The sequence below is a fragment of the Aythya marila genome (assembly GCF_965140915.1).
Source record: "Aythya marila genome assembly, chromosome: 24".
NCBI classification, from domain to species: domain Eukaryota; kingdom Metazoa; phylum Chordata; class Aves; order Anseriformes; family Anatidae; genus Aythya; species Aythya marila.
In genome coordinates, this window is record NC_139065.1 from 875,699 (window position 1) to 889,948 (window position 14,250).

At 49.9% G+C, this 14,250-nt stretch overlaps 1 protein-coding gene across 1 annotated transcript; it reads left to right on the plus strand.

Annotated features, from left to right (window-relative positions):
• The first annotated feature begins 174 nt into the window (after positions 1-174).
• Positions 175-13,983, plus strand: LOC309887045 (complement receptor type 1-like). The gene is made up of 17 exons (XM_082778450.1): positions 175-558; positions 676-861; positions 1,495-1,591; positions 2,332-2,414; positions 3,275-3,466; positions 4,125-4,307; positions 4,714-4,899; positions 5,704-5,797; positions 6,124-6,209; positions 7,147-7,332; positions 8,136-8,229; positions 8,556-8,641; positions 9,579-9,764; positions 10,569-10,662; positions 10,989-11,074; positions 11,439-11,462; positions 11,720-13,983. Exons 1-17 carry the CDS (start codon positions 483-485, stop codon positions 11,761-11,763), a joined length of 1,983 nt encoding a protein of 660 aa, XP_082634576.1. The 5' UTR covers positions 175-482; the 3' UTR covers positions 11,764-13,983.
• The last annotated feature ends 267 nt before the right edge of the window (positions 13,984-14,250 follow it).

Consider the following 14,250-nt stretch of genomic DNA (forward strand, 5'->3'; position numbering starts at 1 on the left):
GCTGTGCCCGGGGCAGGGGCGCGGCGCTTCCAAGGAACTGCGTCGGGGAGGCAGGGAGGAGGGAGGCGGGGAGGAGGCTGTGCGGGAAGGGAGGCCGTGCCCAGTGCCTTCATGTACTTGTTTTGCTTTCCCATTGACGCGGGGACACATTTACCGGGGGTACCGCGGGAGGCGCCCCCGGGCCGGGCGGAGCCGCTCGGGGGAGGCGGGCGCGGGGCGGGGGCTCCCGCAGCCGGCCCCGCACGCCCCCTTCTTGTTCATCCACGGAAGGAGGGCGAGAGGCTTCCCAGGTGACGGGGCTGGGCTCTGCCGAGCCCTTGATTTTCCTACGAAGCCGGAAAATTCCCCTGAGGCCGGCCCGGTGTCCGCCCACCCCGGAAAGGGCCGTGCCGGCGGGGTTCGTTTCGCATCGCTCCGACGGCACCGGGATCGGCACGGGCACGGGCACCGGCACCAGCACCAGCAGGGGAACGGGCACCGGGATGGGAACGGGCACCGGCACCGGCATGGGGCTGCTGTGGCTCTGCGCCGTGCTGCTGGCGCTGCCCGGAGCCTGGGGTGAGCGGGGCTGGGGTTGCCGGGGTGCTGGGGCTGGAGGTGGGGGGCTGCAGGTGGGGGGCTGCAGGTGAGGGCTCTCCTCGGTTTGCCCCCCGCTATCTCCCTGTCCCTCCCCAGGTGACTGCCAGGGTGTGCCGAGGTTCTCCTTCGCCGAGCCCCGCAGCCCCCCCAACGCGTCGTACCCCGTCGGGTCCCAGGTGCCCTACAGGTGCCGCCCCGGGTACGTGGGGGTCAGTGACAAGTCCTTCCTGGTCACCTGCCTCCCCAACTCCACCTGGACATGGGACCCCGACTTCTGTATCGGTGAGTGCCCCCCCCGGCCGGCTGCCGTGGGCTATAAGGGGGTCATGGTGAGGGGGTGCGGACCCCAGGCGCCGCTCGGGGCTCAGTGTGGGTTTGGGGGTGCTGCCTGGGGTGCTCTGTTTGGGGGTGCTGACAGCAAGCATCTTCCCAGGGTGTCTGCGTGAGGTTGCCCTTTGAGCTGAGGCACTATAATCTCTTGGAAATGATCTCTGTCCCACTTAATTGCTTTGCCACCTGGTCATACAGCACGTCTGCTGAGGCAGGTTTCCACAAAACCAAGGTACAGAGGGGGCAGCGGGATCACTCATCCCTTGTCACAGGGCTAACACGCTCGTGCTCCCCGCCCCTTCTCCTTTCTGTTGTTTTTCTCCCCAAAGCCTCATGTCTGTATTGGTTTCCTGCCTCGTTAAGAGTTCTTTCATTTGTCCTGAGCTGTTTAACCATTAGTTCCTCAGAAGTTAATGGGTAATTTGTGTCTTTTCTGAAAGTGCCGCTACTTGCTCTCAAGGAAGCGCAGGTGCTAGTGAAAGGGTTACCTCGTCCGTGACGGTTCCGAGCAGCACTGTCACCTGTGTTTCGTTATAATGCAATAAAATACAGCTAATGCTGAGTGCTTGCCCCCTCCCCCCCCAGGAAAGTTGTGCCGTGAACCAGAGATAGAAAATGGCAAATTTCACTACTCAACTGACCTGCGGTTTGGGGCGACGATAAATTTCACCTGTAACTTCGGGTAAGAGTTTGCGTGGGCTGCTGGTGAGTCAAAGGAGCTGAGGCTGGGAGACCCTGGGGACTCTTTTAATGCCTGGGGGCCGTTTCCTTGGCAAGCACGGGCCAGGTGGGAGGTGTTGAGAGCAGGCAGCCCTGGGGATCGGGCTCCCTCCTGTTCTTGTTATCAGAACAGGTTATTTTCTGGGTGTGAGATCATGTTCTTTGCAAGCTGCTTGCAACTTTGCTTTGAAAAGGAATTTGTTCATTCCTTGTCGCTCCTTATTAGTAATTATCAATGTTTCAGGTGTTTCCTGTACATTGGTTAATGCTTGGTGCACTTTCTATCTGAGGCCCAGTGGGTGCCCTGCAGGGGTGTTTGCTGTTGTGCAGGAGAAGGGGGGGGGGGGGAGGGAGAATTAAAAAAAAAAAAAAAAAAAAAAAAGGTTTAAAAAAAAATATATAGGTCTAGTGGCCTGGGTCTAAGCAGCCTGGGTATGCCAGTGACACCCTGCCCTGTTCGGGTCTGCTGCGCAGCCTCAGGATGAGGATGCTCCTGCGAGCTTGTACCCACCTGCTACAAGTATAAAGTCTCCATAAACTGCATCAAATAATGCATTTCTTTAGGTACTGAGAAAGTTGTATATCAAAGGATGGATGGCTCTTTTTCCCCTAGGTTTCACCTCCAGAGAATGCTACAAGAAACTGTTTCCTGGATTTCATTTTTTTTCAGTTTTTAAGAGATTCAATCTTCTCTTTTCTTAGGTACCGATTAGTTGGGATGCCATCTGCACAATGTGTACTTACTAACAATGACGTTACTTGGGATAATATTCCATTCTGTGAGAGTAAGTACATCTTAAATGTTCTGTGTCCATCTTTCTTGAAGCTATTGCATATCCCTCATAGTCCTGGGAGCAGCAGGTGGGTTCTGTCTTCCTGGCACCTGATGCAAATTACATCAGTCTCTAGAGACATTATCCCTTACCTCTCCCCCAGACAAGAGCTCACAGCGAAAGTGGGAATAAAAATTAAATACTAAGGAGGATCTGTGGATGTTGGCAGAAGCTTGTGAGTCAGATCTGCAGGGCGAGCAGCTTCTGGGGCTGTTTTTCCTGGCTTTTGGCCAGGCTGGTGTGGGCCCCACATTGCTTGTGTTGCACTTCTCATCAGCCGGGCACTGCTGAACTGCAAGCACAGCTTTTGATCAGCAGGGGATGGCTTTCGATGTGACAACATCCAAAATACGTGTTTTCAGAGGGGAAGATGAATTTCAAGAGTTTTCTTCATTTGGGCATTGTTCCTACCCAGTAGGCAACTGGCCGTCAGCTGCGGATAGCTTGGGTGGTTTGTGTCTGTCAGAAGTATTCTGGCCTCCTCCCAGCAAAAGCAGGGACTGGTATCACCAGTTGGTGAAGTTGCCAGGCTACTTAGCAAGACAATGTGTGGTGCATCCAGAAGGACTTGTCTTTAATGTCTCCTCTTGGACAATAGCTGCTGCTCTGCCGTTTTAATACCCATTAAAAAAAAGCTGAGAGTCTGAAGGGGCATTAGCATTCAATACTATAGGTTAAGATGATTGATATAGGGCCACTTACCCATTCTTTGTCTTTTCTTAGTAGTTTTTTTTTCCTGTTTAATAGATAGATGTCAGTTCCACATGTGATGGAAATGTTCTTGTATGTTTTGCTATTGCTTTCCCATGCAGTTATTCCCTGTGAACCACCTCCTGTAATTGCAAATGGGCAGTTCAGCAATACACAAACAGAGTACGTCTTCGGCTTAGCTGTAACTTACACCTGCGATGAAGGCTTTTCTCTCATTGGAAGCTCCACGATTTACTGTACGGCGGATGCTGAGTCCAATGGAATATGGAGTGGTCCAGCCCCTGAATGCAAAGGTAGATGTTTTCTTTCTCTCCTTACTCTTTTCACTTTGTTTCTTACTCCTCTCCCATGTGAATTATTTCTGGTAAGCTGCCAAGTATGAGAAGGTTGATTTGAGTATAAAATGATTCCCAGACTTAATGCAGTGGTTCTGAAGTCACAGTCAGAAGCAGGGCTTGGTTTAATGGATTCTTCAGCACATAGAAAGCCACTCTAATAACCTAGATTGAACGAGAATAAGCAACACTGCCTCATTCCACCAGATAAGGCTAAAAAGATAAAGTGGGAAACTACAGCTTGTGTGAAAGGGCCAAGAGGCTGTGTCTGCATTTTTCCTGGCAGCAGTAACCAGACTTATTTTCCTTTTGGTCTTCCACAAAGTGTAAATGAACATGAATCATTTGTTTGGGACTCTCAGAAGTCCTTGAGAAGCAGTCCTCTCTCTGCCTGTGCCCAGGGCTTTCTGCAAATGAAGCTCTGTGTGCAGTTTTTAATGGTGTCTCTGCTCACAGAGTACCTGTGGCATGCAGGGGACCTGCCTCTTGTAAAGCAGAAGGGTGGCAGTTGTTACCAGAGGCATTACACGAGAAACTTCTGTAGACACTGTAGGGCTTTTTTTTTTTTTTTTTTTTCTTATAACAAGTATTCTTACTGATTTGCCTTCACTTCCAGTGGTGAGATGTGAAAATCCAGTAGTGGAAAATGGGAAGAAGTTAACTGGTTTTGTTGAACAATACACGTATGGAGATACAGTGGCCTTTGAATGTCTTCCTGGTTATTTTATGAATGGTTCTCATACAGCTAAATGTGATGCAGACGGTAACTGGAATCCACCTCTGCCCAAGTGTGAAAAACGTGAGTACAAACTTAGATTTTTGAAGCAATTGCAGTGAATGATGCATTTGTGAACTACAAATGATCCAGAAGTGTATTGAAAAGAGAGATGAAGCTGCCTTCTGTGCTTGATGGGCTTGCTTCCTGGTGGGGATGTTTGGTTTCTGAGCTCAGCTGTGGCTGATGCTGCAAGTTGGGTGGGTGGCCACGGAAGTAGCATCAGAGAGGCATAGATGCTGTCGCATCTTCACCTTATCTCTGGCTAAGCAAACTGATATATAAGAGGTTTGAATGGAAACTGTATCCCAGGCACCACAACTCAAACAGGTGAAGACAGTGTGTGCTCCAAAGCGCAGTTGGCTAGCGTTACTGCTGGGCCTCTGGGCACTCTTCTGTAGCTGACTTTGCTTTTGTCTCCCATTGTTAGGCTACTGTGGTCGTCCTCCCAGCATCCCTTTTGCTGAGTTAGTGGGGACTGTGAGTAGCAGCTCTCCTGCTGGAACCACATTGGAGTACAGATGTAACCCGGGGTATGCTACAGGAGATGGAACGTCTTTGGAAGTCACTTGTCTGGAGAATACCACTTGGTCTGTAAGCTCCAAGTCATGTACACGTGCGTATCTCTGTTCCTCTCCTGGCTGAGCTGACTGTACAAGTGATCTTGGTGTGCTCAAAATGTTCTTTGCTCTGAAGTTTGGTTCATATCCAGCTCTGGGTTTGCAAACACACCTAGAGTTTTCTTGCTGAACTCGTTTGAAGTGTATGTGTGCAAATCTAGCATTTTGGTCTACTCTGAGGAACTGAGAACAGGCTCTGCATGCCTCAAAGTACGTTTATTACGTACATGGGCTGAGTGCTTTGTTTTCTGAACAAACTGAACAGCTGCGCTGTGCCTTCAGGCCCCCACAGGTCAGGCGGCTGTTCCCAGCGAGGCAGCTGGAATCGACTCTTCTGGTGGATCAGCTTTTCCTCATACTTTGTAATCAAACTCGTTTTGAGGACAGTCAGAGGAGTTGATCAGCCTGTGCCACGAGGTTTACTCCTTCCTGCTGCTTGCTCATAGCCTTTCTCGCTTGCTGTATGCCCCAGTGAGAGGCGCTTGCGTTGCAGTCCCCATCTCTCAGGAGCCAGGCATGCGGCTGGGCGTAGGCCGTGCTGTACCTGGCACAGGTCGGTGCCCTTCGTCTGCACTGGCTCGTGATGTGGAAGTCACTCGTGGTGCTAAAGCACAGGGCTGAGCCTCCTGCTGCCACAGAGGCGAGGTGGTCAAGTCCTTCCCAGGCTTCTCTCCTCACAGATGGGTTCTGGCAGGGTTGCAAAGCTCTGAGGCATTGGTAACATCAGACCAAGCTGAGACGTTACTGTTTGACAGCATCAGCACGTCAAAGCAGGTGAAATAACCTCTTTTTCTCTCTAGGACAGCAATGTACGCCCCCCGTGATAAAGAACGGGTTTGTAAAAGGGGAAGATTTCCTGTTTGGGGCAACTGTGGAGTTCTCCTGTCGTGATGGGTGAGTGGATCCCTGGTTAGAATTGCCGAAGCTGGGGGTCAGAAGACGTCCTCCTGCCCTGGTTTCCCAGTACAGCTGTGTATGAGCTGTGTGGTGAGATGAGCACATGGCAACGCACGCTGACTGGTAATGCAGCAACGTCTTCAGTTTGGCCTTGTGCCACCTACGTGCCCTTATCAAAGCAGCCTTTGGTGTGTTCAGACCCCATTTCATGGCAGTGGCAGCTTCTGGTTTACAACTTGTGTCCGTGCGATGGCCGGGAGGAGTGGGGAGAACCCTTTCTGGGGTGTTTTTGCGAAAGCACTCAAGTTCCTCTCTTTCTTTAGGTATAAATTACAGGGGTCATCTTCTGCCCAATGTGTGGCATCAGGAAATGGAGTTCATTGGAATGTGTCTCTCCCAACCTGTAAAAGTAAGAGGAAAAGCTCTGCACAAAGCCATTCAGACAACTCCTGATCTGCTCTGGTGGTGGGCGTGGGCTGCTCTTGTGTGCCATAACTCAAGTGACCGTAAAATTCAGGACTTCATTGCTAACTCTTGCTGTGAGGCCTGAGGTGCAATATTCTCATCCAGTTCAGAAACTATGCTGACAAACTTGTGGGTGCAAGGGAAGAGCAGAAAATCTATGAAATTATGGGAAAAATGTTGATGTGATCTGTAAGTGGAGTAAAACTTTCATTCTCTGTATTTACCAAATGATTGAACATTAGAGCTTTGCCTACTTAATTTGGTGTAATGCTAAAGTGCATAGTGTTATGGGAAGTTGGAGATGGTGGAAATGCTGCTTCTAGCCTGATTAGGCACTTCAGTGGCTTAGTTCATGGGGTGATGTGCCTGGAGCTGGGCTACCAGCAGTAGCTGAGGCCCGGTACCAAGTGAGAAAGCTCGAAGTTGCTTCTAGATGTGTGTTGGTTGGCTAGAGCTCCTCCTCTCCATGTACCTTGTGTAAATTTTCTGTTAGCAGAAGTACTGAGGCACTCTTGTTGATGTTCCAGCTGCAGGACAGCTGACTGTTCTGTGTGGAGAGCCACCTGCAGTTGCCAATGGGAGGCACAATGGCACAAAGGGGGAGTTTGCCCAGGGAGTTTATAAACTATTGTAGTTTATAAATGCAATCATGGTTTCATGCTGGCTGGAGGGTCCTCTATTCACTGTACAGTAAGAGATAAGTACCGTGGAGTCTGGAGCGAACTGTGGTATATAAGTGGGTAGAATGGAAGCTGTATCCCAAGCACCACAACTCAAACAGGTGAAGACAGTGTGTGCTCCAAAGCGCAGTTGGCTAGCGTTACTGCTGGGCCTCTGGGCACTCTTCTGTAGCTGACTTTGCTTTTGTCTCCCATTGTTAGGCTACTGTGGTCGTCCTCCCAGCATCCCTTTTGCTGAGTTAGTGGGGACTGTGAGTAGCAGCTCTCCTGCTGGAACCACATTGGAGTACAGATGTAACCCGGGGTATGCTACAGGAGATGGAACGTCTTTGGAAGTCACTTGTCTGGAGAATACCACTTGGTCTGTAAGCTCCAAGTCATGTACACGTGCGTATCTCTGTTCCTCTCCTGGCTGGGCTGACTGTACAAGTGATCTTGGTGTGCTCAAAATGTTCTTTGCTCTGAAGTTTGCAAACCCAAAGTTGGATATGAACCAAACACACCTAGAGTTTTCTTGCTGAACTCGTTTGAAGTGTATGTGTGCAAATCTAGCATTTTGGTCTACTCTGAGGAACTGAGAACAGGCTCTGCATGCCTCAAAGTACGTTTATTACGTACATGGGCTGAGTGCTTTGTTTTCTGAACAAACTGAACAGCTGCGCTGTGCCTTCAGGCCCCCACAGGTCAGGCGGCTGTTCCCAGCGAGGCAGCTGGAATCGACTCTTCTGGTGGATCAGCTTTTCCTCATACTTTGTAATCAAACTCGTTTTGAGGACAGTCAGAGGAGTTGATCAGCCTGTGCCACGAGGTTTACTCCTTCCTGCTGCTTGCTCATAGCCTTTCTCGCTGCTGTATGCCCCAGTGAGAGGCGCTTGCGTTGCAGTCCCCATCTCTCAGGAGCCAGGCATGCGGCTGGGCGTAGGCCGTGCTGTACCTGGCACAGGTCGGTGCCCTTCGTCTGCACTGGCTCGTGATGTGGAAGTCACTCGTGGTGCTAAAGCACAGGGCTGAGCCTCCTGCTGCCACAGAGGCGAGGTGGTCAAGTCCTTCCCAGGCTTCTCTCCTCACAGATGGGTTCTGGCAGGGTTGCAAAGCTCTGAGGCATTGGTAACATCAGACCAAGCTGAGACGTTACTGTTTGACAGCATCAGCACGTCAAAGCAGGTGAAATAACCTCTTTTTCTCTCTAGGACAGCAATGTACGCCCCCCGTGATAAAGAACGGGTTTGTAAAAGGGGAAGATTTCCTGTTTGGGGCAACTGTGGAGTTCTCCTGTCATGATGGGTGAGTGGATCCCTGGTTAGAATTGCCGAAGCTGGGGGTCAGAAGACGTCCTCCTGCCCTGGTTTCCCAGTACAGCTGTGTATGAGCTGTGTGGTGAGATGAGCACATGGCAACGCACGCTGACTGGTAATGCAGCAACGTCTTCAGTTTGGCCTTGTGCCACCTACGTGCCCTTATCAAAGCAGCCTTTGGTGTGTTCAGACCCCATTTCATGGCAGTGGCAGCTTCTGGTTTACAACTTGTATCCGTGCGATGGCCGGGAGGAGTGGGGAGAACCCTTTCTGGGGTGTTTTTGCGAAAGCACTCAAGTTCCTCTCTTTCTTTAGGTATAAATTACAGGGGTCATCTTCTGCCCAATGTGTGGCATCAGGAAATGGAGTTCATTGGAATGTGTCTCTCCCAACCTGTAAAAGTAAGAGGAAAAGCTCTGCACAAAGCCATTCAGACAACTCCTGATCTGCTCTGGTGGTGGGCGTGGGCTGCTCTTGTGTGCCATAACTCAAGTGACCGTAAAATTCAGGACTTCATTGCTAACTCTTGCTGTGAGGCCTGAGGTGCAATATTCTCATCCAGTTCAGAAACTATGCTGACAAACTTGTGGGTGCAAGGGAAGAGCAGAAAATCTATGAAATTATGGGAAAAATGTTGATGTGATCTGTAAGTGGAGTAAAACTTTCATTCTCTGTATTTACCAAATGATTGAACATTAGAGCTTTGCCTACTTAATTTGGTGTAATGCTAAAGTGCATAGTGTTATGGGAAGTTGGAGATGGTGGAAATGCTGCTTCTAGCCTGATTAGGCACTTCAGTGGCTTAGTTCATGGGGTGATGTGCCTGGAGCTGGGCTACCAGCAGTAGCTGAGGCCCGGTACCAAGTGAGAAAGCTCGAAGTTGCTTCTAGATGTGTGTTGGTTGGCTAGAGCTCCTCCTCTCCATGTACCTTGTGTAAATTTTCTGTTAGCAGAAGTACTGAGGCACTCTTGTTGATGTTCCAGCTGCAGGACAGCTGACTGTTCTGTGTGGAGAGCCACCTGCAGTTGCCAATGGGAGGCACAATGGCACAAAGGGGGAGTTTGCCCAGGGAGTTTATAAACTATTGTAGTTTATAAATGCAATCATGGTTTCATGCTGGCTGGAGGGTCCTCTATTCACTGTACAGTAAGAGATAAGTACCGTGGAGTCTGGAGCGAACTGTGGTATATAAGTGGGTAGAATGGAAGCTGTATCCCAAGCACCACAACTCAAACAGGTGAAGACAGTGTGTGCTCCAAAGCGCAGTTGGCTAGCGTTACTGCTGGGCCTCTGGGCACTCTTCTGTAGCTGACTTTGCTTTTGTCTCCCATTGTTAGGCTACTGTGGTCGTCCTCCCAGCATCCCTTTTGCTGAGTTAGTGGGGACTGTGAGTAGCAGCTCTCCTGCTGGAACCACATTGGAGTACAGATGTAACCCGGGGTATGCTACAGGAGATGGAACGTCTTTGGAAGTCACTTGTCTGGAGAATACCACTTGGTCTGTAAGCTCCAAGTCATGTACACGTGCGTATCTCTGTTCCTCTCCTGGCTGGGCTGACTGTACAAGTGATCTTGGTGTGCTCAAAATGTTCTTTGCTCTGAAGTTTGCAAACCCAAAGTTGGATATGAACCAAACACACCTAGAGTTTTCTTGCTGAACTCGTTTGAAGTGTATGTGTGCAAATCTAGCATTTTGGTCTACTCTGAGGAACTGAGAACAGGCTCTGCATGCCTCAAAGTACGTTTATTACGTACATGGGCTGAGTGCTTTGTTTTCTGAACAAACTGAACAGCTGCGCTGTGCCTTCAGGCCCCCACAGGTCAGGCGGCTGTTCCCAGCGAGGCAGCTGGAATCGACTCTTCTGGTGGATCAGCTTTTCCTCATACTTTGTAATCAAACTCGTTTTGAGGACAGTCAGAGGAGTTGATCAGCCTGTGCCACGAGGTTTACTCCTTCCTGCTGCTTGCTCATAGCCTTTCTCGCTTGCTGTATGCCCCAGTGAGAGGCGCTTGCGTTGCAGTCCCCATCTCTCAGGAGCCAGGCATGCGGCTGGGCGTAGGCCGTGCTGTACCTGGCACAGGTCGGTGCCCTTCGTCTGCACTGGCTCGTGATGTGGAAGTCACTCGTGGTGCTAAAGCACAGGGCTGAGCCTCCTGCTGCCACAGAGGCGAGGTGGTCAAGTCCTTCCCAGGCTTCTCTCCTCACAGATGGGTTCTGGCAGGGTTGCAAAGCTCTGAGGCATTGGTAACATCAGACCAAGCTGAGACGTTACTGTTTGACAGCATCAGCACGTCAAAGCAGGTGAAATAACCTCTTTTTCTCTCTAGGACAGCAATGTACTCCCCCCGTGATAAAGAACGGGTTTGTAAAAGGGGAAGATTTCCTGTTTGGGGCAACTGTGGAGTTCTCCTGTCGTGATGGGTGAGTGGATCCCTGGTTAGAATTGCCGAAGCTGGGGGTCAGAAGACGTCCTCCTGCCCTGGTTTCCCAGTACAGCTGTGTATGAGCTGTGTGGTGAGATGAGCACATGGCAACGCACGCTGACTGGTAATGCAGCAACGTCTTCAGTTTGGCCTTGTGCCACCTACGTGCCCTTATCAAAGCAGCCTTTGGTGTGTTCAGACCCCATTTCATGGCAGTGGCAGCTTCTGGTTTACAACTTGTGTCCGTGCGATGGCCGGGAGGAGTGGGGAGAACCCTTTCTGGGGTGTTTTTGCGAAAGCACTCAAGTTCCTCTCTTTCTTTAGGTATAAATTACAGGGGTCATCTTCTGCCCAATGTGTGGCATCAGGAAATGGAGTTCATTGGAATGTGTCTCTCCCAACCTGTAAAGGTAAGAGGAAAAGCTCTGCACAAAGCCATTCAGACAACTCCTGATCTGCTCTGGTGGTGGGCGTGGGCTGCTCTTGTGTGCCATAATCTTTTTATGTTGCCTGGTACAGCTTCTGTTAAAATCTCACGCCAGCAGTGTATGGTTGGGTTGTGGGTTGGGCTTACAGGCTGCTGCAACTGCTCCTCTGTTTAAACCCAGATGTATTTTCAGGGATACATCCATGGTGTAGGGCTATGCAGGGATTTCCAAGTGTTTGAATTGTCTCACATGTGCACTGGCTTTCATTTGAGATGCTTATTGTTGTATAGTCTGAACTGTGCTGCCTGGACATTCAGGTTCACATTTTGGCTTGCTTCCTTTCCAGATGGAGCGACCACCATCATTGTTGGTAGGTAACATGTACCCTGGATCTCTGTGCCCCCCTTTCTTGCCCATCTTTACATTACTGTCTCTTAATTATTCTGCTTAAACCTGAAAAAGGATTAAGAGCCTTTCACTACAGTCTGTCACGTTTATATTTTTGTTGATCTAAGATTATGTGAAAAAGAGGGGAGGAAGGTAAAGGTGCTCTGCCTGTGGCTGGGGAGGGAAAGGGCAAGTGAATGTGTTTGGAGCACAGACTGAAGTCTGTTGTGTCTCCTGCAGGTATCCTGCCCCTCCTCCTGGCGTTGCTGGTTATGAGCTTCTAGCTCAGGGTGCAGCCGCAGCAGGAATGCCCGGATCAGCTCCTCGGGGAGCTCTGAACTCCTACAGATGGTGGGACGTGATCGCACTGATCCCCGTGCTCTGCATTGCCCTCTGCTGAGATTGGCCTCACAATAGCAATCAACGAATCTTCAATGGAAAAAAAGATGAACTTTACTCCCAAATGCTCCCTCTCACTGCTCTGGACTGCTCACGCTTCTGTCTGCCAGAGCAGTGCGTTTTGCTGGCAGCTGGCTGCCACCCTGCCAGTTCTGTGTCTCGGAAACCGAGTGCAGTTATCCCCACGTGAAGTTGCAATAGTGCCAAAAACTTGTGTGCTGTGCTGCTCTGGACTCAAGGAAATTGGGCACTTTGGGTACCTCTGTGTGTTCTGCCACTGCCCCGCTGAGGTAACGTTGTGCCTGGCTCTGATCAGGGTTTTTGGGTGTCGTAAGTGAGCTGATGGGAAAAGGTGTGTGTGCCTTTGTGTGAGTGTGTGCTTGAAGAAATTAGATTTGATATGTATAGGTTGTGTAAGACAGGTGCTCCCTGTCAGTACTGAAAGCACTGAAAACATTCGTATAGAAGCACATGTTGTAGCATTTACTTCAAGGCAAGTGTGAACCACTGTGCAAACAGCCAGCCTCACAGATGGGCAATTTTACCAGAGAGAATAAAACTGTGAAAGGCTTCTTACAAAGAACAACTCCTCTGACTCTTCCTGTATGCACTAAAGTTAGTGCCACGGCAGATTCAAAAACTATCTCTGTGACACATCAAGGTTTTTCTCAGAGTGCCTTGCAGAAATACTCTTCCTGTCGGTGCAGTGACCCGGTGCTGCTGTGGAAGTGGTGAAGCAGTCGGGTGCCTGAAAGCCCCGTGAGGAACCGCAGCAGGGTGGGTGCTCAGCAGGGCAGGTGGCCTCAGGGCCGAATGCGGAACTTGCAGCTGTCCCTGCAGATGCCACCGAACGTCAGAAAGTTGCTGGGTGTGAACCTTTTCACTTTCTGCTCGAGTGCTGCCCGAATAGGAGGCCCTGGGGCTGCTGCGATGGTGAGGGAGGAAAAGCAGGTTAGGGCTTCTTGCTCTGCTGGCAGTGGGGCTGGTGCGCAGAGCAGCTGCTGCACCTGAAAGTTGGCACAGATGCACACCAAGCCAAAGCCTTAATTTACTCATCCATGGGGAACAAACGGTGCATATTTTGTGTGCTTTTCTGTCATCCTGTCGAACCTGTCCTGCCTGGTCCCTGTGCTGAGGAGGACTGATGAGGTTGCAGCTGAATGAGGCAGCGTGCTGCAGCTGGGCGTGCTGTGACCCCTGCTGTTGGCTTTGGCAGTGCCACAAGGACAGCGCTGGTGGTGTGGTGGAACCTCACCCGTTGTATAAACTGAGGATACAGGCTTAAGGTTGAGGGCTCTGATGCAGAGGGTTAAATGACCAGTCTGTGAGCTTTACACCGTGAGCAGGTGGAAAAGGGAAGCCTTCAAAATGTCTAGTACATGCTTTTTTGTTTCTGCATTCTTACCCGTGCTTCTCTACTAACAGGAACGTGCATCTAATTAGAGGGAAAAACACAAAGAACAATTTCCATCAGCGTGTTAGCCTCAAATAGAAAAGTTCCCCTTACCAGAAGAGCATCATCCTGCTCAGCTGTCACTGTGGCACAGCAGAATCCAATTTTCGGAAGTATATCTTACAAAATAAGCAGTTGCAGATTGTGTTTTCATTCATATTCATGCATTTTACATATATATATACATGTGAAATATATGTGTGAATATATATATTTCACTATACAGGTGTGTATATATATGAGAAACACTACTGTAAGCCACATGAATTGCCCAGGTGATCAAAACAAATTGAAAGCCTAGTACCTTAGTCATGTGTTTGGTTTTATTTTAATCTCAGCACAATTGTTTCTACTTCCTAGTCCAGAATGTGTCGTGCAAATGGTTTAGCTTCTGATTTTAAGGATCAGCTTGAAGTGACCTACCTTCAGCCCGATGGAAGGAACAGTAAATGCTGTCATATAGCTTACAGATGGGGTCACCAAATTTTACGGTTGAAGAGCACTTGTGTGCTGTGTTTATATGTGAATAGAATTAAGTTGTGTATAATTTAACTTTATGATTTCAATGTAAAGAATCTAATGCATACCCAGTATTTACGTGTCAAAATTGCATGTTGTGGAAGGTCTCTGTCAATAAAAAGGATAAGAAAGACTTGAGCAGTGGACATCTTGCTGCCTCTTCTAGGCTCGGAGAACATCTTCAGCTATGCTGGCCCTGGTCCCATGTGTGGGAGGAGGGGGAAATGCCCCCTCTGCCCTTCCCTTTCCGTATGTGAGGGCTCAGCTGGTTCCTAGGAAGGGCTGCTGGGGGTTTGGGGAAGAGCCAAGGCCACTTCCCATAACCAAGGATGCTCTGCAAGGGCCTCATCCAGCTCATGGCTCCCCTGGGTGCTCTGTCACAGCTGCCCTGGGCCCCGCA

Coding starts and splice junctions, on each gene's coding strand:
- LOC309887045 (XM_082778450.1), top strand. CDS start 483: ATGGGAACGGGCACCGGCACCGGCATGGGGCTGCTGTGGCTCTGCGCC. Junction 4,900..5,703: donor AAGCTCCAAGTCATGTACAC/GTGCGTATCTCT, acceptor TTTTCTCTCTAG/GACAGCAATGTACGCCCCCC. Junction 5,798..6,123: donor GAGTTCTCCTGTCGTGATGG/GTGAGTGGATCC, acceptor CTCTTTCTTTAG/GTATAAATTACAGGGGTCAT.